Raw genomic sequence first — 27,771 nt, forward strand, 5'->3', positions numbered from 1 at the left:
CACTGCTTTATTAAAATAAACATTATGACATATTTTGGTAAGTCGGTGGATCATATACTACATCAGGGCCACATCCAGAATACTTACTCATATGAACTAACAAACAAAACAGATTATTCAAATTTGAGTATTTAAACACAAAGTTTTATTCATAAGAATAGTAGAGTACTACTGGTTACTACTGGATTTTAATGGTAAAATTATGGTACAGTATATTTATGTATAAAAACTACTAAACTAAACTACTAAAAAAAAAAAACTTTTTTAAGAACATAAACTTTAAGCTTTACATAAAACTCCTGAGAACAGTCTGTGCTCCCTATCACTGAAAATGAGAACACAACCAAGTATATAAAGCACCAATACAGCATAACATACTCCCTGTCAAGTCAAATGTTTCCTGCAGTCATTTATAGGATAACTCTGAAAAGAACAAAATTTGGTTTGGATTGGACCAGATCTACAAACTTGTTTGTTAAAGGAGTATGGATAAGGGATTCCCATCATCTGTATTGAAACCTAACTGAAGAACTCTCTGAAGGTATTTTTGCTAGTGATAAAGGAAAAAAATGACAAGCAGAATCTAATGAGATACTCCTAACATCAAAAGAGATAAGATGAAGGACAAGGCGTCAGAATATATAAAAATAACGTCATCTTAAAACAACATATGCACTTTTTGACAAGAAGGCACCTGTGCTTACATCATGGCTGCAAAGAAGGAGAAAATATTTTGCGATATGGTTATCATTATCAGATCTCTGAAGAGTTAAATCCTGGGATAATCACCTCCTTTTCAGTATCTTTATTTTATATTACCAGTTGTTAGTGTGCTAGACTTTATAGCACAGATGTTCTTGAATTACAGTGCACCACAGCAGATGATCTCAGGCATGTTCATAGTAAGTAATGCAATTTCTACATTCTAAACAACTGCTGGTTGAGCTTTTGTACCACTAGTACTCAATCGACCTTATCCCTTTACGATTTATTCATTCATTGTGAAAGTATTTGTGGGTGTTTTAAAAGAAGCGCAGTTCTTCATGTTCCATTTAAAAGAAGAGCAATTCAATTCAAGTTTCACAATATGAATGGGCATAACCATTGAGACAGAGCTCAGCTCATTTCATTGGAATTTTTTTGACCTGGATGAGATAATGATATCAAGGTGAAAAAGGACACTGTGCACCATGCCGTCCTTTAAAATATTATTATCTTCCAAGAGATGATGAAGAGGTGTTTACTCAAACATAACAGTCACTTAATACAAACAGATGTATGGTTTTAAATGTAAGATCTGCCAAGCTCATTTTGTGTCCCCCCCTCTGTGACATTGGAGGACGTCTCCATTTTAAACTCATCACTTTGTTTGTATTCTGTACATGAAAAGGCCGGGAGCCTATCAACACAACAGCAAGTCAGTCTATTTTTTCCTCGTCAATTACAGAGAGATAATTTTGTTTTCACAACTGTGGAGGGTAAGGTAACCCTGCTTCTTTTCCTTCTGCCCACACCATTTACAGTCTTTAGTCCTCATTTTCTTGGAAATATTTGGTCCCTCATACATTCAGTTTGCAGGATCATTACATTCCTCTAATTAAGAAAAGTCCTGTCCTCATTCGTGCTTCCATAATATTGATCTTTAACAAATGCTTTTACAATTGTCCTTCCAACCTACTGTAGATTCAGACTTATTAGATAAATTTAGAATCCAATGCTATTACTATTCACAACTTCCTATAATCACAGATACTTTACTATCTGAGGTTAACCAGTGCAGTTTATGAAGAAAGGACAGCTTATGTTTAGCTGCAGCAGCAGATCCCTATGCTACATCCTTAGAATGGAATTAGACTGGAATATTTCACCACTGACCAATATTTCCCAACCCATCTGTCAGTACAGATGCTGTTACCAGCAGACATAGCTCCAGCTTGTAGCACAGTGAATAGGGAGGCTGTCCTTCAACAAGCAGAACACAGGTGCACCAGAAAGATATGCACCCTGCTGAAGTGTCCTTGAGCTCTGGGGGGTGCAACTCTGTACAGCTTTGAATGACCTCTTGAGCACCCCGTGGATGGGTAAGACATTAATGTCAAATTTGGTGTTCTTGCATTTTGACTCTTACACTGTAGCTCTTGATTACACTCCTCTAAAATTGTGATGATGATGTGATATAAAAGAATTACACAGCAGGAGTGATATAGGGAAGCACAATCCCTGCCCAATTATATTGACACTGCAGAGCTGCTCTGGTTGCCTGAAAATTCAGACCTTCGGAGAGAATGTAGGTGCTATTGGACATGAGGAAAAAAAACAAATACATACAAGCCATTCCTCATAACCATCCACAGCGCATGATTCATTTTGCAGTATCTTACATGAATAACATGCTGCTGGAATTGTTATGTTGTCATTTCAAAACATGCAGGACACAGGGCAGCCAGGCTGCAGTAACAAAAAGAAAGCTTTAATGACATAAAGCTGAAACCGGACAATAAAACAGGCAGGAAACAAAACCTGAGGGAGAAGGCTGAGGAAATTCTAATAAATAAATAAATAAATAGATAAATAAAAAACATGTACAACAGCTGTAAATTGTAACAAATCTTATTTTAGCGTGGATGACAGCTAAAGGTCTTGTCATGAGCTACATGACCTTAACACTGCATTTGATACTAAATCACAAGATCTTAATTGGACATCAGAGAGCGTTTCAGGGTATTGCAGACACTGCTCATAATTCTCTCAGACAGACACTTCTCTGATGCCTCTGGGCTTTTCTACAACCTTGTTAGCATGGAAATGAAATATGTTATGGTTCCATCCTAAGTAGTCGTTTTAAGCCAATTAAATTTTTACCCATATGCTCCATTTGGTTAAATAATGCCTTCATTTTATGATGCTGATGAGACACAGTTAGCACTGCACTTTTCTGTAAGATGTACTATAGCACTGATTCTTGAAAGGTTTTTGGTGCATTTTCTCTCAACCAGCCCCTCTCACACAGAGACAGACATTTCTGACACACAGGGTTTCTGCATGACACTGACAATATGACAGTAATAATTTCTGACTCTTAGACAGCATGAAGGCACGGTGCAGAAGAGCTTAAATGAGTGTAATTATGCAGCAGTAGGTAATCTATCCTCATTACCACAGGCATCCCTCACATGGCCTTGGCTCCATAATTATTACGTGTATTTAATCCCTACTTTGAGTGCTCCACCTGAGTGTCCCCTCCGTGTGTGGTGCTAAGTAGGGATAGATGTGAAACTGAGTACTGCAGAATTTTTCTAAGAGAGAAAGATAATAAGGAACTCATGCTGAGCAAGAGCTTGAGGGTTGTTTTGATCTCCCCTTAGAAGCCTTTAAAAAGAAATTTTTCACTTTGCTCACCCTACATCAGATATGCTTATCAAGTAGCATCTGTAGAGGACGCTCCAGCGTGACATTAAACATGGCAATGTGAGCAGTTGTCAAATATGGATACAAAGGGGCTCCACTATGACACACACTGTAGTGATGTCAAAATGACTGTTCATGGTTCTGTAACTAATCTGGACCACTCAACATTTTAAAAGAAACTGAAACTGACCAAAAAAGCTCTCATGATTTACTAAATCTCCCTCTCTCAACCACTGTGCCAAACAAAAGTCTGTGACGTCAGCATGAGATTATTTCCTAAATTCCCCTTACTGATAATTAGCTTCCAACAGACTAAGCATTCCGTTCAGTTTCTGATTAAAAATGGGTCCCTTAACTGCCACTTGGATGTTAATTGATGTCACTGATAATTTTGCCAATGGCCCATTTGAGGTTGGAAAATTGGCCTCCTGTTCAAAGTGCTTCTGTGCTTTTTTTGATGTCACTGAAAGTTGCAATGTGTGTGATATGTTCTAGTGACACACCAGACTTCAGCATGACATCTTTCTTAAATTCCTGTGTGCAGTTTAGAGTGTAGTTTTGTTATGGAAGGATAATAAATTGGATTTGATAGAGATTGCAGTGGTTTGATGGCACTCTATGGGGAGCAACGATACATGATGAAAAAAGGAAGACGGAATGTGAAAACACTGCATACCTGATTTTGTAAACATTTTAAATTTGATATAAAAAAGGAATTGGAAATCAAAGAAAACATTTGGTATAAGTGAAGAAGTTGATGTTGATGACATGAATAACAAGAGCTAAATGTGACTTCATCGTGGTGGATGACCAACATTATTTACATTTTGTCTCAAGTCAGTGGCAAACCTGTTTCTGCATGACAAGAGTTTAAACGAGCTTGCGAAAACAAAATGTACTAAATGGATCATAAATAATTACTATACAACTGGGCTCAACTCATATTCAGTTCAGTCATTCAAGGACATCCTAAAATCAAATTCATAAAAAATACATGAAGGATTAATATATAACAGTATCAATATCGGTCAATCAGAATATAACAGAATATATTACAGTGATGTGTTTGTCTAGACTGAACTGAAACTGTACTGAGCCCAGCCTTCAGTGACAGTACCTTTTCTCAGGCTTGGTAACAGTCGGCAGCTTGTCATCATTAAAGACCGAGTTGAGGGCCCGGTGTAACCTCTGGAAAAACAAACAGCCCATTAGCTGTCACGTGTTAAAATCTTTTTGTCTGTGTCTCTATGATCATCCTTGAGTTTATTGGGAATCTCAGAACCCGTGTGTATTTTTCATGTGTGTGTTAAGAGAACAACAAGATAAACAAAATATGTTGCTGTCGAGATAGGTATGGACTGCACTCTGCTGCAATCATTTCAGAAATTTTGATGACTGTAAAATGATTCTGGTGATTGTAATGTCATTCTTCGAAGACTTAAAGGATGCTTTACTCTATTTTATGCATGCATATTTATGTGTGAGTTCAGTACCTGGCTCGTGTGCAACCAGTATTTGAAGCGTGGCTCCTTGACCCTTGGGATCACCAACTTGTACACAATGTGTTCTGCTATTGTGGTCAGCAGAGATAAGGCCACGCCCACACAGAGCATCACAAACAGTCCAGAGAAATGTTTTATGCCCATCTGCAGTGTCTGCGGAGACACAAAATTAGTGGGTGAGAGAGGTCATATAAAGAGAGAGATATAAACATATAAATAGACAGTCACTCATATTGTGTTGCATGGTGGTAAAACATTAATATAACAGGACAATTTAAACAATGTTTAATTATTAATAACAGACTTTACCTTGAAATTCCCATTGTCTGTGTATGTTACACAAGCTGTATGTATAAAATATGCACTGCTCTGCACATCCAGCAAAATATATACATGTATCATTTTGCACAGCATACATAGTTTAAGCTCAAGTTTTATAATGATGCTGATATGCAATTGCCTTTTACTATTCTTTTTCTTTTCTTATATATTATTTTCCTTTCTATATATATTTGGACATCCTTATCTAATTCAGCCAGATGCGGTTTCAGTTGTAGGCGTGGCAGTGGCTTTTGGTGGGTATTGTTTCTCCAGCTAACACTTTGATTATAAAACTTGTGTAATTGTATTATTATAATTCTTTGCCATTACTACCCATGACCACATCTCAGGAGTCATCCCCCTCCATTGTTTTCAAAATTCCATTAAAAACAGCTCACATAGACAAAATGGTGCAATGACAAACCTAATCCATCATGCATTTCTGTTTTTTTCCGTAACCTGACTTTCTAACACCACAGTCATTGCAGCTGAAGTTGTAAAAGCTCTCTACAACAAAAAGAGTGTGAGAGGGCTATTGCTGAGATTCACATTTAATTCTGTTTTCAGCCCCATCAGAGGTAAACAACAGTATGAATAAGAAAAATAAATGGGTCAAAATTCTCCAAGCTGAATAATTAACAACATTACAAAGTTAATAAAGTAAAATACTTGCTGGTATACAGTACCAAGGTCAACATTGTCCTACAAAGACTCTACAAAGATTCTCACAAAGACTAGGATTTCCTTCCCCTCACATCTTAATTTGTTCTCTCGATTCTAAATGTGTCACCATGAAGAAACCTCTCAGTGTAACCATCGAGTCTTCAAGTATCTTTTCCTGTGACATCACACTTTTCTTAATTGAGCACTTCTTGCAGTTACTGCAAATGTACATCCCCATATGAATCTTTTTTATTGCTGAATATGTAACAGCTTGTGATACAGAGGCAGCTGCAATGATTGCATTATAAAGTCATAAGGAAAAACAAAAAAAAACCCATGATGGATTAAATTCTTCATTACAGTAGTGTGACTTGTCGAGTTGGCCGTAATGAAATTTTGGTGAAGGGAAGCTGATGAATCTGAGGAAGTCAGGCAATACAGATAGCATAAGTATCTGACTGCTGGGGAAGATGTTTTAAAGTTTGGGGGAATTCATTTGAATAGGAAAAAGATAATAAGGAAATAAAATTACAGCTGCATTATCCTTTAACAGTACAACAAGCTTGCTAAGGATGGGTGACATGAATCTAATACTTAGCTCTAGCGCTTATAATGCAGTGTAAGTTATGGTGTATCAACTCACTCCAATATTCTTCAGTTATGGGTGTTCTTTGGATCAGCACATTTAAGCACATAGTCTACCAAGATTTGGCCACCTGTGCACTTCCTGTCTCTTTCACTGTATGCAACCATAGAGAACAACCATTTCTCAATGATCTTATAATTTACAACTCAACTTTTGTGTTTCATTTTACCCTCTTTGCTTCACTACACCCATTGATTTATCACATATATTTCCTGCAAAAATCCTTGAATAACTTCAATAAAGCACATAACATTTGTAATCTTTGTGCCTTTGATCACAATTTCTTTCTTGGTAATGTTAAGTTTGGCCTCCTTAATGTTAGATAATTGAATAATATGTCATTTATTGGTATTGATTTTATTACTTCAAATGGGATCAGCTTCTTCGGGGTGACAGAGAGCTGGCCGAATGCCAGAGAGTTTGGCTGCCTCACTGGAGCCAATCCATCAAATTTTTCATATTTTCAGAATGCCAGACTATAGCTGCTGGTGGTGTAGCAGTCATTCGTCGGAATAAAAGATTGCTAAAAAAAAATTGCTGAGCAGGACTAAACTGATCCAGCCTAGTAAGTAATTCAGATTGCTTATATCACATGAATTTCCTGCTGATGTTGTCCAGTGTCCATGTTGACAGCACATTGTAACTGTGCCAAAGCATGCTACTGTTAAGACTAGTATGAGACTATGAGAAGCAGAGGTGTGCGCATAATCATCATGCTGTTTTATTTCTGAATGGCATCTGACTGAAACAGTTGTACGCACAGTTAAATGACACACATCTGAAGCAAAATACTAGTCAAGCAGCTTCCTGTGCTGTCACAGTAGGCAGGTGGAGCCATGATACTGCAAAATGAAATGCGCCTGGAGCAATTTAAATGTCTGTGACTGTAGATAGGATCTGTAACATGTCTGGCTGTTACACAGTGGGAAATGGTTTACTTCAGCAACACTGACTCTGGTGCAATGTAATAATTCTGCACAAGGTGGAAAATTACATTCATGTACCAGATATTGCTGTCATTCAAAGGCACACACCAGGAGTGCCTTTTAATTAGACATCATAATGAATGTTCAAAGGATATATGATGAGAAAAAGCTGAAAAAAGTAAATAATATAGAAAGTACACATACAAGAATAAAATGGGGTGGAGGAGGGACATGAATTCCTTTTTTGAAGAAGTGGATTTTTATTCATGCTTGGTAACAGGAGCCACTTTTGGGGATTCCATGGTCACAGCTGGGTGGAGCCAGGCTGCTAGGAGAGCTAAGTGCTCTGTAATAGCAGAACAGAATGGACCAGGGGACCTGGATTGCTTAGGTCTGATGTTATGAAGACACAGAAGTAGAGTCCTTGGTAAGCATGATTTAAAGGAATTATTAAAAAGAAAGTGAAATGTTAATTTAATTGTATGTCTCTAATTGAAGCTACATTAAATTATTATTTTTTGGCTCTTAGGGCCTGTGGAATAAATTGTAAACACAGTAGTGGTATGTTGCCTTTTTATAAAAGTGGTAGCAAACGGTTGCCTATTCACACATCCATTTTTTGTGATCCACAGTGTTCATCAGGTGTCCACTAGCTTAGTGTTCTCTGAGAACAACTGCTTACTGAAGCTGGAAAAGAGGATGATGAGAGCAGTGAGATGAACCCAAACAGAAAGAATCTATTAATAATGAGCTGGAAGACACTACACAACGGAGGTGAGGGGAACTGCAGAGTTGGGTGATAATCTTCCACAGGTTTGTTCGAAGTAGCCCTTTTTATGCCATGAATAGTCATTTCATTCTTTGCCATAACAATAATGATTAGTGCAACTTCACACTTTTTTTGTTTTGATGTGCTTCGTAGGAAAGAGAAATTTATGATACCAGCAGAAAAATCCCTTTACAGTTGAACATACAGTATCTATGGGTGATAAAAGAAGATACATTATGTAAGAACTCAACATTTATTTAAATGTCTCTATTATGCAAAGCATTTGCTGCTGTTGTATGTGGTACAGGTGGTTCTGCTCCTACCTCAGTCACGGCAAAGCTGCGCTTCCCACAGGGCACAACTTTGTACCATTTGTCATGCAGCATGTCCATGAAACCATCTGACTTGTACTGGCTAACAAGCTCTGAGATGTTGGAGGTGAGAGGAGAGTTCTGTGGGAGGCCAATCCCATAGCCTGCCGGTGGAAAATAAACAGAAGAAACTCATTATTCCTCCATAACAACAGCAAAATAATTTTCATGTACTGCCATTATAGCCTTTCTCTGGTTTATAAATGTGCACAATAAATACATAACTGCATAACTGATCTGAAAGAAGGGCAGGTTGGTAGATGTTGCCAGTGCTTATCAGAAAGCACCACTGGCGCTCTTAAACAAAGCAGGCACTTGACATTGCTAGTAAATCTCAGAATTTCCTGTCATGTCAGGAAAGTGTGACAAATTCAGCAACAGCCAATTACAGAAGTACCTTGCCTTGGTAGGAAGTGCATTGATAGATTTGTATTGTATCCTGAAGGCTTAAGAGTGCATTAAGTAATTAACAACATTGCTGGAATCCGGGACTATGGTGACCTGTAATGGAAGCAACCACCATGGGAACATTTTCACAGTGGGAGGAAGAAGCTTGTTAAATGGACCAGAGATTAAAAGGACAGGAGAGAATCTAAGCTGTTGAAAGCCAGAAGATTAACTGTGGTGGAAATGTTGAGTGATTGATATTGTTAAATTTGGGGCTGCCCTAAAAATGCTCATGGTCAGTTAGTCTGCAGTCACGCAGAAATACCTTTTAAAATTCAGTGATAATTAAAAACCAAAACACGTTTGCGAATGCTGTTGTGATGCCAGAAGTCAGAATACGGTTTTACAGTACTGACTGATGGTTAATTGATCTAACATCAACCAACACCTTATTCGATTACATACAAATCCATATGGAGAAGCGTCACAAGTACGATTTTGTGTCTGAAATAAACAAGTAATGAGCTTCAGTGTGTTACCTTCTATAGCAAAGGGTTTTCCAACTGTAAGTGTTTTACAGTCTGCATCTATGGAGACTTCATAGTCCAGCAGAGCTTTGTCCATGATGAATGCATCCAGCCTCTGAGGGTCAGCCCTGTCAGCACACAGCAAGCACACATACATACGCTGGGGGGTGCAATGACAGACTCTTCACTGAAAAGTTGAGTGCTCAGCTTTAATATTTACCAAATTTTTCAGCATTCACCTAACACACATGTCTCATGAGTGGCATTTGAAATGTTTATGATGGGTGACTGGACAGACAGACAGATACATGGGCTGAAAATGATCCATAGTTGCACTTACTGACAATTATAACCATAACACTACCAAATATCTTACATCGTCTGCTGATCAACCCCAGACACATGCAAATATTTTAAAGCAACCCTCCTAGTTTCACATGAAAAATTTACCTGTAACGCGTCCTGAGACATAAACTTAATTTAACATTACTATGTCATCTCACTGCTGGCTTTCCACAAGATTCTGGAGTGTTTCTGTGGGAATTTCTGCCCACTCATGCAGTAGAGCATTTGTGACATCAGATGTTGATGTTGGACTAAAAGGCTCGGTACACAATCTCTGTTCCAGTTCATCCCAAAGGTGTTGGATGGGGTTGAGGTCAGGGCTCTGCGTGGGCCAGTCAAGTTCTTCCATGTAAAATTCATCCTCCCATGTTTTTATGGAGTTGCTTGGTAGCTTTGTTTCCTGTGTGTGAGTCTATGTAGAGCTTTTCAGAGGACAGTTGACCACAATCACTGAAAATGGCATGCAAATGATGCAACAAACTTCTCTCATCCTTTTGCCTTGTCTGAAACGCATATTTCTCAGGCCTGTTTCGCTCTGGGGTTTTCCAATGCTTTTACTGGCCATATGCCAGTAAAATTACTGCCTGCCAGTTTCTGCCAATTTACTTGCGTTCCTCTCTCCAAGTGTGTTATACAGAGGTGAGATATTAAATCACAACACTCTCAGTGAGGCTTTTGTAAATCAACTCAAGATGTCTTTACTGACAGCCAAAACCCACCCGGGATACAAATTCTACAAAGCCTGTTTCAAGATACTCTCTGTGTTTCTTGCTTGTTATCAAGGACAGTGTTTGAAATCCTCTGCTATCTTCTACGCACAAGCTGGCTGTTCATTATTACAGGCTGAACTGGTTTGCAGCTTGTGCCCTTGGCCACCAACATAGTATGCTATTGATGTTATGTATTTTGTGGGCAGAGGACTAACTTGATATCAACCAATGATCTAATATGATTAAAATACAATGCCACCTTTTCTGCATCATATTCCTGCAGTAAAGCTTGTAAAAGTCGCTTAACGTGTTTGCGTCCCCGTGGCATAATAGGAAAATGCCATTAGTGGCAGGACACGTTTCTGTAGCATGGCTTTATTTAAAACAAGGTGATATGAGACACAGCAGTTCCATTAACGTTAATTTCCAAGGTTGATCAGGAAAAAGTCTTCTCATCATGAAATAAAACCAGGTTAAAATCCTCTCATTTTTTTTCTATTGAGGTGTGAGTCTGTGTTATGTGAAACTGTAATAAGGCACATAAAAGCAATCCTGACACTTTAACAAGCAAGCCAAAATAGTACAAGACAGTCATCTGATGGTTGATAATGTTCCAGTCGGTGCACTTTCTCAGACTGCTCTAATTACATAGCAGACAAGCTTCAGATAGTAATTGTTGCTGGTTTCAATGGCTGTGGTGAGACATGTTCATTAAGCTGAAACACAATGGTAAAAACAGCATTGATAAAAACACATACTGTCATGGGTGCATAGTGTGTGGGGATAAAACCTGTGACAACTATAAACAGACCTTTAAATTTCAGCAAATTTCCCAAAGCAATGGTGCTTTAACATTAAAATTAGTTTGTATAAATTTAAACCCTTTTAGTGAATAGTAAAAGTCTTTGTTCCAGGTCCCAATCAAAGCTAAAAATGTAAAAATGTTGCAAGATTTGTTTTCTTCAATCTCTGCGTCATCTTTAACCTAAACAATCCCTTCAATACTGATTACAAGGTAAACATAGCAATCTCCAAGTTTGTTGGGACCAATTCATGACTGTTGAGTTTAATGTCCACTTGGGGTGTCTCTTCTGTCACTGCAGTATATATTAGATGCATCATGCTATTGTGGTGGACTGAAAATTATTGTTTCACAATGTGTGGTGCTATACGTGTGTTGTGATTTGTGCCTATTAAATAAGCAAAAAAGAAACACTCAAAATAACATGAGAATTAAGCACACATGACACTGTAGCTAAAATAACTCATAATTAACAACTTCTCCTTTCGGGAATAAACACTGAGCAGAAAATATTCAGTTACGTTCATTTCATCTCACCAGTATGCTGTCTTGTTCCCCAATTGTAATTTTTCTAAAGATGACAATCCTGTAATCAGCATCTTAAAAGCTCAGTAAAAAAAAAAAAAATCTTGTTTCATCCATTCAAATTGTGTCCTACGCAGTCTAGGCCTGTATTTCAACTGCCTTTTCTCACTATATTCAGCTTTGCTCCACGGGGATGCCGGTTGAATGTTGAAGCAGCTTAGGATGACAGCAATGGCAGGGTATGGAGGAGGGTGAGAGCTGAATGCAAACAGGCAGGCTTGTGGTGGGGAATCAGAGCAATTTATTTTATTTTTTATTTTTTTTAGATTTTGAACATGCAACTCACATTCCTTCTTTTCAAAGGCTTTTGTTATATAACCAGAGAATAGTTGATTTTCAGGGAATGATGACAGAATGAGATAACCAGTTGGACCGTAACTGACTATTAGAAGACAGTTGACAGTACTAGGGTCAGTGATTTCTTGTTTTTATGAGCCTTAATGTTTATGTGTGTGTGTCTGGATGATGTATGTGAACTCTGCAGTATGTGTAACATTGTCTTACTTGAGATGATGTATGCCATCTGGTGTTGCCGGGACATTGTATCTTCTCATGTACTCGTGCATCTCAGGGAAACTCTTCTTGACGTAGTCCTCTGCGCTACTTTCTCTCACTGTAGCAAATCGGAATCCCTGAGAGGGATGGTGCAACTGAAGGAAAGAAGAAATAAACCCAAATGCTAACCCTTAGCATGCCTGCAAAAAAACGTAAAAGTGAACAGTAGTGATGTTTTGATAGTTTTCATTTTACTTCTGTTTTCGTCAGTGCGACTTTTTAATTTTTTGTTCCTCTGATGCAGGAGGAAAGTTGGTGTGAAACTTGATGCTGATTTCTTTTTTTTTTATTATTTCCTGTTGTTTTTCTGGAAGCAAATCGCAATATCGCACTTTTGTGATTCAGAGACTTGGTGAGTGGACAAAAACCATTAATTACCTTACTCTTACAAAGCTGGTTTAATTAAAGAATATATTTGCTGACTTAAAGTTTAAAAGACTGTGCTCTTCATGAGAGGGGCTCCTCTAAAATTTAGAAAAGACACCTAAAGTTCTGGCTCTGCAGTTTTATGAAGTGAACATTAGCAAAATTGTCATGTTAAATAACTTAAAGTGTTCTAACGTTGGTAGGAAAGCTCGGATTAATGTAGGACATCATCACTCATATTAAGAATGAGACATTTTAAAAGCTGGTCTGTACCTTTGGGTCATGTATCCCTGACAGTTGCTCATAGGTCTTCTCCCCGACCATGACAGCAGCCAGATTAGCCGTGTAGGTGGACAGACAGAACAGACAAAAGATGGCCCAGAGGTTCATCAGCAGGCGCCCTGTCCAGCACTTTGGCGGCTTGATGGCCACCGTCCTCCCAAAGAGAATAGCGTAGCATACATTGAGCGCTGAGGAGAAGGAGAACACTCGGTCCCGGTTGCGTCCACGTGGTGTCATACCAAATGGGCTGTGCCACTCATACAGGGTGAGAAAGACAGCGGTGACATGGAGGGAGACAAAGATGCCCAGCCACATGGACCAGTGGAGAGGCCACATGAAGGCACCAATGGGTGCAGCGGTGTCACGAGTACGAACCTGGACAAGAGGAGAGGGGAGACCAGCTTGTGGGAAAAATTGTGTCATTTTCAGATTTTATCATCTTTATGTGTAAAAAACAAGAGTCTTACAGTAAACTTGTGTCTTTTTCTGATATGTCATTGGGATTTAGTAGGGTCAAGCCTGGAAAATCAGACAGCTACGGGTGCGATTTGGAAAGTATTTATATCTAAAATATACAGTATTATCTTTTTGTTAATTTATTTGTGTGACTGTGTTTGGTTACTTTCTTATCAGAAATTCAGTAAATGATTATACACTGGCTTTTTTCACCAATTTCAGCAAACAAACAAATGAAACTGGATCAAGAATGTCACAGAAAGTCACAGAGGCAAGATGGGATACTATAATTAATGAAAACAGTTCACACAGGGAAACCGCAAATTCACTAGCCTAGCATTAATTGGACAAAAAAATTGCCTCATAATGCCAACAGTGCACTGTTATCAAATGCAAATCTACTGGTAGAGGTGCTATTTGTAACGCTGTTGTTTGGGAGAGAAATACTTACAGTGAAATGGGAAAAAAAGAATAAAAACATAGACAATAGAAGAGACAGCCACTGTAACTTTCTCTATCATGGCATGCTTAAAGAAGGAGAGGAGAAAGAGAGGAGAGAGTGATTACCACCATCACTACACCTGTCAGAAAATGAGATTAGGTATAATAATTGTAGTAATAGGGTCACCCAACAAAGCTGCACTCACTATTCTTGCCCCATATGGGAAATCGAAAAAATTAGAATTCAACAGAGTAGGGCTTGCTGCCATATTTGTACTGACCACCAGCATACCAAGCGGAGAGAGTTGAGGTGAGGTCAATAAAAGAGAGTGTAGAAGGAAGGACGAAAGAATATTTAAGAAAATCTGTACAAAATGATGATGAAGAAGGTGCAAAAGAGTAAGCAAAAGAGAAGTACTGACCAGAATTCCCAGGCTGGTGGAGAAGAAGGGTGAGGTGAAGTCAATAACTTGGCTTCTGGCTGAATTAATGCTAAAAGATGTCACTGCCAGGTGGGCAGCGCCACTGAGCAGATCGCCCACTAATCCTGTCCAGCGACCGTTCTTAAAGCCCCCATATTTCCCATCACCTACAATATAGAGGTCGAAAGTGAAGCCCATGTCCTCTGCCAGCTTCTCCAACAGGTCAATGCAGTAACCATAACAACACTTCTTGTAGTCTGTGGGAACAGACGCGTTGGGTGTTGCAAGGTTCTGGAAAAGTCTTTCCAAAACTGAGGACTCGTTGGTCAGCGGGTCGAGGCACAACTGGCCTGCGGGACACAACCCATCCCCATCCACCTCTCGGGTAAATACAAACGGGTGCTCCACCAGCGTCACCACCCGCATGTGCAACCGTGTCGATCGACGCCAGTCGCCGCCCCCCCCAGAACCCTGATGACTTGGCCAGGCCCCCTGGTCCATCAGAACTTTTCCCCAGCGCCAGCGTCCCAAGCGGGTCCAGGTTGGCTGGCCAAGGGGGTCCAGCTGGAGGGACCAGATGTAGTGATGGGCCTCTGAGATCACATTCTGGCTGTGAGTGTCTCTGGATATAAAACCGCTCTGGCCCTCAAATGATGTGTTGGATAGAAATCTGAAGGGAAAGAAATGACAGAGGAAAGGGGGGAGAATTGGGGAGGAAAGTGGTGGAAGGAAGAAGAGAGGGAGAGAGAGAGAGGATTGAAGAAGAGTTAGAGGAGGAAAGATCATCTTTCCATTATTAGAACTATGGATACACACAGTAAATATTGTCTGTTTCCTTCCTTGCAGGTGTGTCCCTGGAAGCAACTGAAATACACTGCATATGATCTCCAAACAAAACAAAACACTTTGCTTTGTATGTGTTATATTTCCAAAGTTCAAATTGGTGACAAGATTTTACCTAAGTGGCTAAGGACCATGTGGTCAAGCAAGTTGAGATTATTTTGTCAACTACTTGATTAAAACTAAATAAAGATTGTCTTTTGTAAGACTTGACCAATATGTTTTGTTTTGTTTTGTTTTTTAGTTCAGGATATCAAGATTTTGGAAGCATGGAGACTGATAACAGATATTTGGAACCAATCTACATCTGCAGGTCAAATCTTTGAATCAAAATAACCAGTGATTGAGTGCAACTAAATACCATTTACACAGGTACTCTGCTTAAGTGCAGTTTTTGATGTGCTCATACTTTACTTGAGTATTTCTATTTTCTCTCTATTCTCTCTATTCACTCTACTTTATTTTGAAGGCAAATACTGTACTTTTCATTCTACTCTATTTATTTAAGTAACTTTCATTTCTAGTTACTTAAAATACTAATTAATTATACTAAATACTTAAAATTACTAAAAACAAAAAACTAGGGAACAATCATGGTCAAGCATAGTCAGGGTTAAAAGTAGTTACTTCAGCTGGTAAAGCCACTGATATACTGTGCTTGTCTGTTGGAACTTGTAAACGGGGGAACAAACAGCAGCCTCCTTTGTCTAATCTATATGCTTTGTTGACTCATTGATCCACCCTATGCTCCCTGAGAGCTTTTGCTGTAACACCATCACCATTCACTACTTAGTGACATTTATACACTTAAAAACAGCTTAGTGTAGGCATTTCATAAAATGACTATTGCTGCAATTTTATGGTCATTTTTTAATGGTCTCATCAAAGAGGATGAGTGATCTCAAGTTAAAACAACCCAACAGGGATATGATGGTTAGATTACTGTATGGTTGGAAAAACCTGCAACCTAATGACCTTCCTAGTGTATTTAAGTTCAATCAAAGTGTCTCTCAAATTTCACAAAGAAAAAAAGCACACAAAGTGAAAGCGCACAGAACATAATTAAAATCATTCAATCAAGTTAACTGCAAGATGCACAGCTGCTACAGATGTTTTCTGCTGGCTTACTTTATTTTTTTCCAACAAGAAATCCACCTTTTCTAGAGACTTCAGGATTTATGTAGCTGGTATTTACAGGCTTAAATGTATGATTATATTTTACCCTCAGTTAGTTTATAGAAAAAAAAAAAATCCCAATTTAATGGTGTAACACCAGCACTGGAAATGTGTATTATCTTGGTGGCCTCGGTGGCTGTCTAGAGTGTGTGTGTGTGTGTGTGTGTGTGTGTGTGTGTGTGTGTGTGTGTGACAGGATAAGACAGACCACGGTCCAGCGATCACACCATCTCTCTCACTGAGCCATGCTACTGGCTGTCTGAGAGTGTCAGATACCAGAGCAGACACACACACACACACAGAAGAAACACAAACACTTGTCCACTGGAATGGATATGATGGGATGTAAGAAAGAATGTGGGCATCCATTCTGTGCAAGTAGATGCACACCCCTTCCATATGCCTTCAGGAGGTAATGATGTAAATGATGTGACCTTTTCTGAAATAACTCTTTTGTGTCACCTTGCTCACTGGAAAAATTCCCCTTTCCACCATCTTTAACTGGCATTAAGTCAGCCTGACAGTTCAACTAGTCTGTCTGAAGGTCAGAGTCTTCACTGCAGCTTGTAGATGTTAAAAGTACCTGGGGAGTGTGTCTTTTTCGACATTGTACACAGTGGAAGTGACATGCTCTTGCACATGCCTGACAGTGCAGATGGTGTTAAAAGCAAAATGTCACATTTTAGTAAAAGGTCACATATTTTAATAGTTAATAATTCATGTTAAGCGGAGACATCAATAACTTTTTAACATGTTTCACTGTTGGAATCTGAAGTAACAGACCGTGACAGTTCAATAGCAGGGCCTGTCAGCAGTATGAAGATGTTAGAAAGTCAGATTATGCTCTCTTTCAGTCAAAGGTTGCTAAAAACAATGTTCCACCCCACTAGTGTAAACAAACAGAACATGCTACAATAAATGTGGATGATAATGTGCAGGTTAAACAGGCGCAGTTAGTTCTGCGAGTGTACATGTGAATTTCCCCAATTAACTCTTTTTAAGGGATTTGATGGGCCGTTTTCTCTCATGCATGAACAGGAAGCAGGCAGGGCGTTAAGGAGAATAAACCCACAGTGGAGAGACAACACAGACAGTGGGGCAGGATTTGCTGCCACTCCACTCACATAATCAGGACTCCAGGGTATTCATCACAACTGGGCTTGAATCTGATTGGCTCCACTCATTAATACACTATTGACTTCCTTTAATCAGTTTATAGTGGTTGAACGGACACACCCAAAGGACTTTTATACTTGTGGTGAGTTAGGATGTTTGTGAACTCACATATGGTCTAAAAGCCAGAACACGTACAATGCATTACCTTCACACCGTGGAGGTAGCACTGTGACAAAAGTCATGTTCTCTTCTACTTCTTCTTTTCTTATTAGTGGTAGATCCTACCTTGATGCTTTTACACTTTTAACTCCAATTTTGAGGCACTTGACTTTCACTTGAGCATTTCCATTTAATACTTTATACTACTACTTCATTATAGTTCATAGGGGAATAATGTAGTTCTTACTCCACATTATAATTTTGAAAGTTATAGTGTTTGATTGTAATGATTTCACAAATTAAGATTTTGCATATAAGATATAATATGTCTTATATGATGCATTGTGCATCTGAACAGACTGATAATATTCAAGTTCATTTACTTTAAATGCTCAAAGTCTCAATTTAATGTTTGATAGCGAGATACACTTCATCATGAAAATACTTTTAACCAAGACTATTTTTGAGAACTTAATCACAGAAATTATAGTTTTAATAAAAGTTTGCAAAAATATAAAGTTGCTGCAGGGAAGAACGACAAAAAGCAAGTCGATACTCGTGCAAGGACAGATGCTTATTGGATAAATATGTTTTTTTTTTTTTTTTCCCAGGGTAGCCGACTATGAGACAAGACCTTGACTTTCTCTACATCAGCAACTGCTACAGCACCTCCTACACTCTAAATAAATACTTTGGTTTAACATTTTATGCCACTCGACATGATTCATTTCCAGTCCATGAAATGAAAAATGATGGCATGTTAAGCAAAGAAGTCTTAATGGTATTTTAAGCTGGAGAATGACATCAGGGTGAATCACATCTGTTACACAGGAACACTAACTCAATGTCATGTTCTCCTCGTGTTCTGTCCTCATGAATCATCTAAACAAGACTTTCAGCATAATATCGGGTATAATTACAAAGCAATCTTTATGTTCACATCACTGACCATCACTTGAATGTACTAAAAAGCAAGCTGAATGAAAACGGAAGGGAGTGCACCTACATTTTTATATCTTAAAATGCTTACAAAATTATTAACAACATTAAACATGTTGCTTTTGAGTTAGGATGAAAAACATCTTAACACCAAAAGATACAGAACTGAGCAAATGAAGCTGCCTTTTTAGCAGCATCAAAGTGTCTGCCAAGAGTGTTCTCCCTTGTTAAATGAATCTCTACCTGAAGCAAGAGTGCTTTACATGAATTGGAACAGCTAATGCAATCCACAAAAAGGACATTTAATATATAGGATTTCTGTCTTTATAGCTCAGCTGGCTGGCACACCAGGGCACCAAATTTGGCTTCGGTCAGCATGCATCACTTTAAAAAGATTTTTATCAAGATGGGTCATCACTGGTAGGAAAAAAAAATGAATAAGATAAGCTACTGAATTTTTTTCTGCCTAAATCTTATCTGTTGGGATAGGACTTCTGACCCCTGTAGTTTATCTGTATGCACATCTCTAGGGGTTATTACCAGTGATTGGGTGGGAAAAAAAGCCTTGTTTTTCCCCCCACTCTGTCACTTTCTTTTGTGCATGCTACTTCTTCTCTCCCCATGCTTTGTTATGACATCTTTTGCCACCAACCCAGTAACTCTCCTACCTCAGCTTCTCCCTCTAGTGGGTAAACCTTATCGCTCACTATAATAAAGATAGAGACTTTGGAACAGCATTTTAATAGAAGGCTCACGTCACATATCACGTGCATTTGCAAATACAACAGTCAAAGAGTGAGGAATGGATGAAACTATGTTTGCTTCAATATAAGCTGCAAATAACATGGCCCACTAATGAGCTCACTGCCTACAATAACCCATCACAGCATTACTTCTAAGGCCAGCAGCATACTGTGATATTTACAGGTAACATTAAAAAAGCCACCTTCAGCCAAACATTCAGTAGTATTTTTCCACGGTGTGCACATTGAATTTTTTTCCAACTGGTGATGCCAATTTGGGTTAATCTTCTCAAGAGCATGAATAAAATTCATGCAGCCAACATCTGACTGCAAACTTGCTTGGTCACACTGTTTAGCATCTAGCTTGTGGTGCCTCACCTGCCATAATCTTCCACAGCATGACAGTTGTCTGATGATAAACACCTCTATATATCATCAGCTATGTCCCCTTGTGACTGCTTGATTACTTGGGCAGCGACTCTGCTCTACAATAAGTCTATAATATACTCCCTGGAGGGTTTCAGTGTCCAACTTGAGACCCACTACAGCCTCTCTGTTGCTCATCTGTCACATGCTTTCTGGCTTCAACACTATTGTGGGGACAGCAGTTCTCTCAAGGTCAGCTCATCCACCAAGCACCTGGTACCACAGTTCTCACACAAAACCACAGGCAGTTTTCTCATTGCAACAGAAAAGACAAGGGTTCCTAACATGGGTGTCTGCATGCCCCACAGGTCTGCAAGAGAATTGTTAGGGTTCACCAGAGGATTATCTAAGCAGGACAGGACATTTTCTGTGAAATAACTGATAATTTTGAGCTCTAATTGTTTTGCGAGGGAAACATTATTGTCACGCCTTGTGTTTAAGTTGTGTTCTGTCTTTTGATTTTTGATCCATGTGTCATGTTTCATGTGTGTCTTGTCATGTGTTTCCATGTATTATGTTCCAGGTTTTTGTCATGTCCTGTTTTATCTTGAAAGTGTCACTTATAGTGTCCCCTATGTGTCTGTTTCATTTAACTTTGCTTTGGTTTATCATGATTGCTTTCTCCTCTCCTAATGTGTTTCACCTGTGTCTCGTTATGTTGTCTATTTAGTCCTCGTCTTCCCTGTCACTTTTTGTCAGGTTGTTGTTTTGTCTTCACGTTCAGGAATTGCCTGCCATGCCATGATTTTTTTGCCACAGTTTTTTGTTGATCCTTGTGCCACTGTTATGCCTGTTTTGAGTTCTTTTGATTTAAATTAAAGACTATTATTTTAGACCTCCGCCTGCCTCCCCTTTACTGACTCTGCATTGGGGTTCATCTCTCTGCATCAGCGACACCGTACCCTCTTGACAATTATTCTTTGATGAGCTGGCCATTAAATAGCAGCGCAAACAGACATCATGAGAGGTCAAAAAGCATGAAAACCACTGGTGTTAAAGAAGGGTAAACTAGCTCTTCATGGTGGTGTGAAGTAGTGTCTTTTCCCCTTTTGATTCCTTTTAAGTAATAATATGAAACTGGTGTAATGTATTTTCTTGCCCAAACAGTTTTTAAAATCCTTTTGAATAAAGGTTGACCATCAGTAAGGAGGGCAGATCAGAAAATCTGTCATCAGTGTTTGGAAAAATTTCTTTCTGTATGACAGTACGTCATTGTCTTAAATCAGCTTGATTTTGATGTGACTATGCTAACAAGATCTGCTAAAGGGAATTTCACTTCCTGCAAACACAACAGCAACTTAGAGGACACATAATCACTGAAGTATAGGATTGATCACTTTCTAATTGTAGCCTAATGAGTTCAGTGATTTTCTTTGGCGCAGCGGCACTGTGATGCCATGCTAGTTTGCTGATATCAGGTGGAGGTTTTGAAGTCACTGTAGCTGTTCAGTTACTCATACCAGTCTTCCACCAGAACACCTATATAATGAAATGCAGGACAGTGACATAAACTTTATGTATCTACTTTTGAACTCCTGTTTCACTTTCTTACAGAACAAATGTTTGTTGTTATGTCTTCCCTTTGAGATCCCACTGTCTTGTACATAAATTCAAATGCTGTTTGAAAATTTGTTTTTATTCTGTTATGTCAGTTTGCTGTGTTTAAGACATGGTTTTAAGCTTAAAAAAATGTATAAAATCAAAATAATATAGGTCTGTAGGTATGTCTAAAATGAACCTGTCTAAAAATGAAAATGCATTATATCCATTATTTGCCAAACTTTCATCCACCTCATTCTCATACCCAGATCCCCATCTGAACTCAGATTTAATAATAATAAAACAGTATTAAAAAATAATATGAAATTTTAATGTATTAAAGGACTTCTCATGGGTTGAAATATCCACCAGCCCTGAAGCAAAAATAAGTCCAAATTGCTTTCAATATATAGTCTGACTTTCAGCAACTTTCAGCAAATAGCAGCTTCTTCCTCTGCAGAACTTGACTCCAACCTTTCACAACACCCTCAACTAACTTATAGCTCACTGTCCCATCAACAGTCCTTAACCCCCTGATTGACTATGTGACTATGACTGACCCCTATGACTTAATGAAACAGGGTGAACGTTTAGCACAGCCATACAGTAATGCAAAAGAAACATGACTAGCCATTGGTTACCATGAGAAATGGGTGGCACGGTGCACAGGAAAAGAAACCAGTACAATTCTTAGACTGCACAATCAAATATATTTCATATGTGGAACAAAAGCAAATGATAATAGATAATGATTATGTATTGCCAATCTTTAAAACCCAGAGAGACAAACAGAAAAACAAAAATAACAATAAGTCAACATCTATTAATCCCTGCAGCAGTCCAAATGGCCCCACAGCTTTACAAAGTACAAAAAAAGGAATAACATTTATCTGAGAAAACAGCCTTTCTTTATCTTTGCAGATTCAATACACCCTTTCCCCAGCCCCATCCACAGTTCATTATAGTGTATCATATATTGCTATCAAATCCCTACAGATTTCTCTGAGCCAGGCATACGGCTGACTTTTCAAAATCTCACATGTGTGCATCGGCTTGGATTAGGTACAGAATGCAACATGGGAAACAAAACCTCTTCAGGTAAATCCCTTGCTTTCATGGGGTCAACGACAAAGCTCTTATGAGATGGTAAAAGGCCCTCTGTCAACTGTTCTTTGTTCTGCGATATGTAAAACACCAAAAGACTAAGACACTTTATTAGAAGATTAAAATTAATGTAAACACCATAAGAAATCTCCAGTCCCTCTGAAGCTCATCCTACTCAAATAATTACCTTCCTGGAGTGATCATTCTGCTGATTCAGGTGTTTTGAGGAGAATCTCACTGAGAAAGGTCAAAGTCTTATTGTAATGCAACGCTGCATGATCACACATGCTTCATCACCCATATCTCAGCAATATAAAATAGAGCGGCCCAGCTGTGAATTATAATGTTGTTGCTAAACGTAATTTGTCACACGTTATCATTTTACCGTTGTGCTGTAATTACACTGTATATAATGAGCATTCAAATGTGCTGCTTGCTTGTGCACACATGCGTCTGTGCAGATGTGTGTGAATGTGCATTTTCTCTGGCAAATTCCAGATTGAGAGTGGAGCCAGACTGTGACAAAACATCTGCACGATGTGAGGGAAGTACATTGTCCCACAACAAAAGGATTATAGTGGAGCCAAAGCAGAAACAGGAAGCAGAGTGGCATATTAACAACACAGTGGAGAGGGGCCCAAAGATATGGATTTCTACTGACCACAATACAAAACAAACATCTTAGCCTTAAAAGAACTATACTGGCATGTAAAGTATGTTTTCACGCTTATCTAAACATTTTTATGACCTGTGTTGTAAGTTAAGTCAACTGTAATAAATATCTTTATATTAACAATGGAACACAAAACATGGTGGCTTGTAGGGACAAACTTAAGGAGTTATCACCCAACTCTGCAGTTCCTATCAGTATAGGGAGTTTTATAGCTTCTTTCAGCTCTCTTTTTTCAGCCAACTACCTTCCTGTTTTGGTTCACTCTCAGCATCATTTCTCAAATGGCAGATGTTATTACTGTAACAACAGCTCCAAAAAATGTTTTCACATTTAAATGCAACAAGGTAGACTTTTAAACAATATGTTAAAAGATGTCTGGAAAATAAAAAATACATTCAAATTTCAAACCCACAAGCATTGTTTGCAAAATGGTTATCTGTGCCGTGAAGCATGTGTGATTTGTGGAAAATTAGCATGCAAACATGCAAAAGCCCAGCATTCATTTTCCAACATTGTTTATGTGGCCTATAATCAGTTTAATGTGAAATGACATGACAATGCATAGATGTTATGTAATGTTGCTGTTGAAGAAACATCATTATCAAAATCAAAAGATATCAAAATCAAAATAATCCTGTTTACAACACATGACTCAGAGTTTATGGTCACTGCATTTCATTTTATGAGAATGTGTGTGCGTAATTATCACATTACTATCCACATTGATTCCCTACCTTGCCAAGTATTCCCCCGAGCTGCCGTTGCTCTGTTGTACATCCATACAGTTAGTAGTTCCAGGTATGAGAGCCAGGGCTGGGTTCTCTTGGGCCGCACTGCCCACCGCCCGCGCGACCAGCTCCACTGAGTCATACACGTAGTGATCCAGTGAAGGGGATGCCATGACCCCGTGTGCCAATAACCCCAGGGGCAAACCCTCTGTTCTCAGCTCGGCCACATTCTGGCTGTCTCCCAAAACCCAGTGAAAGTCTGGGAGCATCATCCTGGTGGCCAGCGTCCATAGACGGCGCACCTCACGGATCTCGCACCCAAATGTCACCACTCCTGTTGTGGATGTAGGTTCCCTCAGTGCCTCCAACTGCCGCATGAGAGCTTGCTGCTGGTCTGATTTAGAGGAGGACATGGATGAAGAAGCAGGAGATGAGGCAGCCGGGGAGAAATAAGGTAAAGATGACAATGATAATGATGCCTCTGCTCCTGCTGCGACACCTGATGCCACTCCCAAGTATGATGATGAGTATGAAGAGTGTGGTGAGGGTGAGGTGGTAGTTGTCAGGTTGACAAGAGTGCCCAGGTGGAAGCGGGTGTTATTCTTGATAAGGAAAAGGAAGTCGCTAATGTCCCATTCTTGACAGAGCAGAACACTGATGTCCCACCAGCCATTCATCATCAGCAGGGAATAGAGGAGACGGGATGGTGGGGCCTCCACGGTCTTCATTGCCATTTGGAAATGGAGAGGATTCTGTGGGGAGTTTGCAAAAGGGGAGTGGGTGTAATGGGAGATGATTTAGCCAGAGGGTGTAAAAGGTTTGCACAAAAGAAGAGAAAAAAATCAGAAGGGTGAAAGTGAAAGACAGAGAAAGAGAAAATTTGGTGATTTGGGAAAGGGGCAGTACAAAAGGTGCATTTACAGTGAGAAAAAGGGAATGGGTGTCCAAGGGGAAGAGGTGAGAACGATTTAAGAGATGATGAAAGAAAAAGGATGAAAGAGATTTTTGGAGAGATGAGGGACAGTTTAACAAATAAACAGGAGGAAAAGGGAGGGGTGAAAATGTAAGGATGATGGGAGTGATAAACACGCAGTTATGGGGAGGACAAAGTGTTGGTGAGGGTCAGTTGGATTTCACAGAGAGCAGACAGATTGGAGAAAAAAACATGACAGGATGATATTCGGAATGAAGGGCAGCATGCAAGAAAGGGGAAAAAAACACAAATGAAAAAAGACGAATGTGATGCAGAAGGTTGGAAAGACAAAACAAGGTAAATGGAAGGATGGTAAAAGAGGAGGTAAGGTGCAATGTTAAGAGGGTTCAGAGAAGGTTAGAGAAGAATAAGAATGGAAAGATGGGGCATCATGAAGGAGAAACAGATGCAGTAGGACAAAGAAGAAAAAAAGATAGTTATAAATCTAACAGTAGAATTACTTTCTATATTTGAATTTAATTTGTTCCTTGCGAACAAACACCATCTGTTGAGTATAATGGATTCCAGCCTCTGCTAACCTATTCCCATGAATATCATTATTCACATCACAAGAAACATACCACTGTTTTTATGTGTACTCAATTTGTATCTAAAAAGCTGAAACCTAACCTAAAACCTAAAGAGACTCAATTGGTCCCCATTTCACATGCTGTACTTTGCAAGTAATTTAATTCAGTCTTCTGATTTGTGATTCATAAATTTCATCAGCTGATTGATGAGATCTGGACAGATCAATGGGCAGAGCACAGCAATGGTGTGTGATTTCCACCTGGAACAGGATGATAAACTTTGTGGTTTCATAGTACTGTAAGGTGCTGTGATGATCCACCAAATGGCCGAAAGCCAAAGAAAGGGGAAAAAAAAACTAAAATGAGAAACTTGATTTAATGCTCTGCAATATTCAAAATGCATTTCTACATGTGGATAGGATACATAGCATTTGCTTTTTGAATATATTCTAGTATACATAATGGTAGAATTCCAACATAAACAAGAACTTTTATGTGGGAGGCTGAGTGCTTGTTTGTCTTGTAATTTTGGAAATGGACTTTCTTTCTGTGATGTTTTAAATTGACTAATACCACCTTCAGAGGAGAACAACAATATATAATCTGTTATAGGACCATACAGGTAGAGTTGCATGTTTTAGCCCATTAGTGACAAGCTGCATTTTCTTTATACTGCTGTTGACCATTCTCCAAACAATAAAATACCTTTTTATATTGATTCCCTACCTTCCTGGTTACAGTTGGGTTCACTTTATTTCAGCATGTTAAAGCACCTTTGAGAGCCTCTAAATTTGTCAGATAGCTGTTGTTAATCAGATAGCTAATCCACAGTGACAAGTCTATTACCTTTCTTTACTTTTTTCGGTCACAGTTAATGTTATTTTTGTGTTAGGTTGCAAGCAGGGAAGAATTTCAGAAGTCTTCCTTGTTGGTGCACTGATAACTATTTTTTCAGAAAATCAACCCAGAAGAGAAATGATAAGCAAATATTAACACTGAATGTGTGATTATGTTGTCCAGTTTACAAGACAAGTACCACAAGAAAATAATGTAACTACTACTGAATGCTATAATTACTATTTTTATATTAACCATGGATGATATGATCATGTGTAATGTGGGCTTGTATTCACCCATAAGAGCCCAAAAGAATTATTACCTCACTTTCACGTCATTGTTTTGATTTCTTCACATCTTTACTACTTTGTTTGGTCTCATCGTTCTCATCAGAACAGTTTCCAGATGCGTTTTCTTCAGTGTAAAACTCTGACACATCCACTGTACGCTATCTGCCCAGCGCCAGACGGCAGATAGACAAAGTTAGCTATTAGCTGGTGGACTAAGTGCAACTGACTAAGAAGCCCAATGTTTTCCTCAGGAGTTGGTAGAATAAAATAAATAAATAAATAATCTACAAAAAAAATCTAAAAAAGGGGAAATATTGGACTTCAGTTACCTATGTCAACCAAGTCATACCATAAACATTCTACAAGATTGGACATTAATCTAATATATTTTGTATGCTAGAGGAAATGTTTGACAGTAGTATATGGATAGTGTGCAGATAATTGGCTAAAACAGGCGAAACCACAGAATCGCTCCACTGACTGCCTCAGACCAGTGCAAACCCACAGTGCTCTAAACATACAGTGCATTGCATCTGCACTATTATAATAGGCCAAAAGTCAGAAGATCAGAGCAGATACAATAGGAACAGATGATACACCCATTCCTGTAACACATCAGATAAAATTAAATAGGTGTTTATCAGTATTATGTGTTCAAAACAATAACATATCTGCATTTGATCATATCAAGAGTATTTAAATCTCCGGTCTGATTTGATGCACAGATATTAACATTATTACAATTGTGTTCAATGATTTTTTTTTATTTTTTTTTTTGCACCAGCAGGTTGTTGTGTCACACTAAAGTTTAAAATTGCGGTATTGTGAAAACCTAACACACAACACACATGCCACCCAAGCAATCGATTAGTCATGCACTTGCTTGCATAGGGTCTCTCTCACTCTCACTCACACACACACACACACACAGAGCTTACACTCTCTAAAAGCCCCTCAGCAACTCTGTTTAATTGACTTTACAACTTTTGCACAAGCTTTGCACTGTAAGTCCATCAGATTAATCTATTGGTTAATTTCATTTATCCCATTATTCACTCTACCCAACTGGCATGCAAATAAGATAATTAGTCATCTGCGTATTGCACATACATGGATGGATTATTGCTGCAAAAACAGCACCAATGAAGGTTATGCTACTTGTTTAATTTCATATTTAGAAGTCCTGTGTCAGGGAGAGAAATGGTAATGCAGTC

At 38.7% G+C, this 27,771-nt stretch overlaps 1 protein-coding gene across 1 annotated transcript in view; it reads right to left on the reverse strand.

Moving 5' to 3' along the window:
• grin3a (glutamate receptor, ionotropic, N-methyl-D-aspartate 3A) overlaps positions 1-27,771 on the reverse strand; it is a 38,044-nt gene that overhangs the window by 3,395 nt on the left and 6,878 nt on the right. The window contains exons 2-9 of the mRNA XM_046375935.1: positions 23,934-24,679; positions 14,485-15,154; positions 13,157-13,540; positions 12,467-12,612; positions 9,533-9,648; positions 8,559-8,710; positions 4,902-5,063; positions 4,526-4,596 (exon numbers count right to left, since the gene is read on the reverse strand). Coding sequence (XP_046231891.1) covers positions 4,526-4,596; positions 4,902-5,063; positions 8,559-8,710; positions 9,533-9,648; positions 12,467-12,612; positions 13,157-13,540; positions 14,485-15,154; positions 23,934-24,679 — 2,447 coding nt within the window. The remainder of the gene's footprint in view (positions 1-4,525; positions 4,597-4,901; positions 5,064-8,558; positions 8,711-9,532; positions 9,649-12,466; positions 12,613-13,156; positions 13,541-14,484; positions 15,155-23,933; positions 24,680-27,771) is intronic.

The sequence above is a fragment of the Scatophagus argus genome, chromosome 20 (assembly GCF_020382885.2).
Source record: "Scatophagus argus isolate fScaArg1 chromosome 20, fScaArg1.pri, whole genome shotgun sequence".
Classification (NCBI taxonomy): domain Eukaryota; kingdom Metazoa; phylum Chordata; class Actinopteri; family Scatophagidae; genus Scatophagus; species Scatophagus argus.